Source organism: Aegilops tauschii, chromosome 7 (assembly GCF_002575655.3).
Source record: "Aegilops tauschii subsp. strangulata cultivar AL8/78 chromosome 7, Aet v6.0, whole genome shotgun sequence".
Taxonomy (NCBI): Eukaryota; Viridiplantae; Streptophyta; class Magnoliopsida; order Poales; family Poaceae; genus Aegilops; species Aegilops tauschii.
Window position 1 is genome coordinate 613,718,523 of NC_053041.3, and position 4,472 is coordinate 613,722,994.

General features: G+C 52.1%; 1 protein-coding gene across 1 annotated transcript; it reads right to left on the minus strand.

Moving 5' to 3' along the window:
- Positions 1-1,112: 1,112 nt before the first annotated feature.
- On the minus strand, positions 1,113-3,779 carry LOC109739951 (L-type lectin-domain containing receptor kinase IX.1-like). Its single transcript, XM_020299011.3, has one exon. The coding sequence runs from the start codon at positions 3,382-3,384 to the stop codon at positions 1,312-1,314; it is 2,073 nt and encodes a 690-aa protein (XP_020154600.1). The 5' UTR covers positions 3,385-3,779; the 3' UTR covers positions 1,113-1,311.
- Between the last annotated feature and the right edge of the window lie 693 nt (positions 3,780-4,472).

Here is a 4,472-nt window from a genome sequence, read left to right on the forward strand (position 1 = left end):
GGGGTGGATTTACGAGCTGCTCGGCTCGTTCAGCTCGCGCTCGTTAAGCTTGTTAAGATTAACGAGCAGAAAACACTGCTCGGCTCGATTAGTTTGAAGCTGGTTAAGCTCGTGAGCGCTCATTAATAGATTATAATGTGTTACGGTCTACATGATGAGTGTGTAGGTGTGGTTTTTAAGATGAAATATGATGACCACAAAAAGAAATGCACTAGTTTGTTGCCGCTTATGTTAGTTAGATTGAATAGATTGGCTGAGGTGGTATAAAAAGTTTGTCACATAAGATAAAAATATGTATTATGTTGTTACTAACGAGCTTAATGAGCTATTCGTGAAACTCGTTAGCTCATTCGTTAAGCTCGTTAAGCTTAACAAGGTGAAATCAATGATTGGCTCTGTTCATTAAGAAGCGAGCTACGAGCTTAACAAGCCGAACAATCAAGCGTTCATTAAGCTCGCGAGCTACGAGATTTTGGTCCAGCCCTATCTGTACATCTCTTTGTACTGAAAAGATCGCAGCAATAGCAGCTGTGAAAAAAAAAACTGTGCATGTTTCAGCCCAAACTAACACAAAGTCATGCAGCCCAACCCATTATTGTGCTCTGTTTTGGCCTCATTAGAGCCAGGGGCTGAACGGGGCTGCCTCCAGCCAGCACAAGAGGGGCGCCCAACAGGCCTAGCACTGGGAGAAGCCAAGACAGCATCAGAACGCTTTCTGCTTGCCGGGTGAAGCAAGAAGCTGGCTCGAGATGCTAGATTTCCAGATTTCGTGAAGTTTGGAGAGGTTCAGAACATGCCCTAGGGTGATGTGAAGAGTAGGAATAGAATACGCAATTTTGAAGTGGCAAAGTGGCGGTGAAGAGGAAGGGGGAAATAGAGGGGATAGAAATGGCGGGAGGGAAAGGGTGAGAAAGAGAGGGGAAAGAAAGATATTACAATTAAAAAGGTACTTTTTGTATTACAAAATGAAAGAAAAGAAAAAAAAACCAGTTGAAAGTATAAGCCGAGTGTTATATATCGGGTTCTCGGCTTACCTTTAACTGATTTAAAAATGAATACGGGATGTTCTCTCACACATTGTAGTTCTCTGATGTTTCCCTGATCCACAAAGATTGTCCAAATATTCTTTCATTTGGGAGAAAAAAAAGGAGTAATGTTTATGCACAGATCACGAGGCACAAAATGAATGGTTAGATAAGGGGATGGGTGCTCTCAGGTTTAGCCGCAACTTTCCCCACAAAATAATTGTTGCTGTCAATGCATGGTGGATGTAACTAGAAAATCTAATTAAGCCTTACAAATCTGGATTAATCAATTAGCTAGATCCCTGGAGTTCCGTAGCAACGCACTTGAGGACGAGTCGGAGGAATGAGTGGTGTCGCCGGTGTTGACCAAAGAAGAGCGAACACAACCGGAGCCAGAGCTGGAGCTGTCAATGGACAAAGCCTCGTACGGGCCGGAGGAGGACACGGTGTCCGGCACAGTCCTGTACGTGTGGAGCGGGAGCGCCGGCAGTCTCACCTCGTCGGACTGCAGGACGTGCATTGCCTGGGCAACAGACGGCCGCTCGCTTCGGTCCGGATGCGCGCACCAGAGCCCGACGACGAGCACCCGCACCATCCACCGCTCGTCGGCCTCGTCTCCCCTCAGCCGGTCATCGGCCGCGTCGAGGATCGCGTTCCTGCCGTACAGGCTCCACACCCAGCTGACCAGTGTGAACGATTTCCCCGCGGTCTCCATCACCGGCCGCCGGCCGGAGACGATCTCAAGTAGGACGACACCGAAGCTGTACACATCGGACTCGGTGCACGGCCGGCGTGTGTTGACGAACTCAGGATCAATGTAGCCGGCGGTGCCGAGCACGGCCTTGGTGGTCTGCATCAACCCCGTGTCGTGGTCGGCGAGCCGGGCCAATCCGAAGTCACCGAGCTTGGTGCTCATCGATGCATCGAGCATGATGTTGCTCGGCTTGATGTCGCCATGCACGACGCACTGCTCCCACTCTCCATGGAGGTAGTGCAGCGCGGATCCCAATCCGATGATGATCTTGTACCTCTGCGGCCATGTGAGAAATTTGTTCTTGCTGTAGAGATGCTTGTCTAGGCTGCCCTCCGCCACGAGCTCATAGACGAGCAGGAGACTCTTATGGCTGTCGCACCAACCCAACAGCTGCACAAGGTTACGATGCTTCAGTCTGCTGATGATCCTCACCTCAGCCTCGAACTCCTTTCTCCCCTGCGCCGACGACTCCGCCGACAACATCTTTACCGCCACCGCACGGCGGTCGGTGGCTACAGTTGTGAGGGTGAGGTGACCCCGGTAAACGCTCCCGAAGCCGCCTCGCCCGAGCTTCTCCTCCTCCGCGAAGTGTCTCGTTGCGGCAACCAGCTCGTGGTAGGTGTATCGTCTGGGTCCGCCGGCAGCCACACCTCTCTCGAGGTCAGCTCTGTGGGCGTACCCTTCTTGCCTGTCCTCATTTGCCTTCATTTTATTGTGTCGCCACCATAGCAACACGGCCACACATACCACCAAAGAAAGCAATGGGACTAGTACGGATGACAGGATCACTACTAATTTTTTTTTGTTCTTCCTGGTCGGAAGAGGAGATAGAGTGGAACTGAATGACCATGAGAGTATCCGGTGCAGCTCGGAGAAGTTGCCGGTGGCCGCAGAGAAGCCGACGGCGACCTCCTCCGGTAGCTGTGTGCTCAGATCGACGGTTGCATTGACCTGGTACAGGGCATCGTTGATGTGGAGATCCACGGCCAGCATCTTGGACACGTTGTGGTACGTGACAGTTGCCTTCATAACATAGGACGACGTGAGGTTCTTGCCTGCCGTGGTTGTGGTGTCCGTGTGCACCATGGAGATCATTGAGTTTACGTCGATGCCGACATGGTTCTTGCCGGTGCCGCCATAGTAGGAGTTGTCGTGAGTGTCGAACTCGACGGCCACCATCCGGGTGGGTCCCGTCCCGTTGGTGAAGGCCGGGAGGAGGCCGAGGCCGCCCCCGCCGCTCTGGGGCGGGATCTCCGACGGGAAGTGGCCGAGGAAGAAGGCCATCCCTTCGCCGGAGCTGTCCTTCACCGGAGTGATCTGGAAGGAGAAGTTGGTGGTGAAGCTAGCCATCTCGCCGGTGTCGCCGTTCCACAGGGGCACCTTGTACGCGTACGACGCCCGACCGACGCTGCTCAGGAGGTTCTGCGTCAGCTCGAGCCTTGGCGGGCTGATGGATGCGTCGCCGTCCAAGTCAATCCATGAGCCGGCGCCGGCATCGGAGAAGTTGAGGCTGAAGTCGAGCGAGAAGGCCCAGCGCGGCGCATAGTAGAGGTGTAGCAGCAGCGCCAGGACTAGGGTGGTGGTCGGACGGCGGCGGGAGCCCATGGCTTGGCCTTGGTACGTACAGTGCTTGCGAAGGATGAACCTCGAGCATTATAAAAGTAGGGGGAAATTGTATAGCTCGTCGACGTTTCAAACCGGCGACCGAGCGACCAAAGTGGGGGTGTGGCCAGGGTTCTCTTCTCCGTAGCTTGGACCTATGAACGTCAGGGAATCGGTATCCACGACGAAGCAGATCGAGCCAATGGTGTCGTTGTTGTTGAAATTTTCTATTCAAGATGCGGCACACGTACGGCTCCTCCGACTGAGCTCTCCAAGTAATGGCTACACAGGACGAAGTCGCCGCCATCCGGAGCTTAACGGTCCTCCACACAAACCGGTTGTGTACAGCTTCCGGCGAAAATGACTTCACTGGGATTCTCGCGGCCGTTGTGGAGTCAAGGATGTTAGCGTGGCCACGGAGGGCACCTCGCCGGAGTTTCTGACCTCGTGTGCCGGTGGAGCCGAGAAGACGACAGCGGTCAGGAGCGCCGGAGGGACTGCATTGGTACCGGGCGCTCTGGGTGGTCATTCTTGCCGCCGGCCCCGCGGCGATCCGGAGCACGTGGTTCGCCGAGTTGAGAGTTGAGACTACCTCATACTTCGTGCCCTGACACGCCAAACCAGGAAAAATATCATACGGAAACAAACATTCGATGAAAGCTGATGAAAACCATGAGAAAATGATGTTTTGAAGTTTTGAAAAAATATCAAAAAAAAAGATGTTAAAAGGGTGATGTTCTATTGCCATGCAAAATTTCAAGTTGAAACATGTTACGGGATGTGGGCTATGAAAAAGATAAAATTAGCATTGAATAGTGTCGAACATTGATGTAACTATTCATTGCTGAATTTGTCCTTTTTATAGCTCGCATCCCCGTAATGTGTTTTTACTTGAAATTTCACATGACAATAGAACATCATCCTTTTAACGTAATACATTTTTTTCAGATGTTTTGAAACTTTCAAACATAGTTTCCACGAAGTTTTCTTTGGATGTTAGTTTCCGTATGATATTCTCCCCGCCGAACCATGAGGTTGTTGCTTGGTTCGTCGGCTGGAGTGGGTTCGGAGTGCTCGCTCCGTCGGTGATG

Excerpts from the sequence above, each read along its gene's own strand:
- LOC109739951 (XM_020299011.3), bottom strand. The coding sequence starts at position 3,384 with ATGGGCTCCCGCCGCCGTCCGACCACCACCCTAGTCCTGGCGCTGCTG.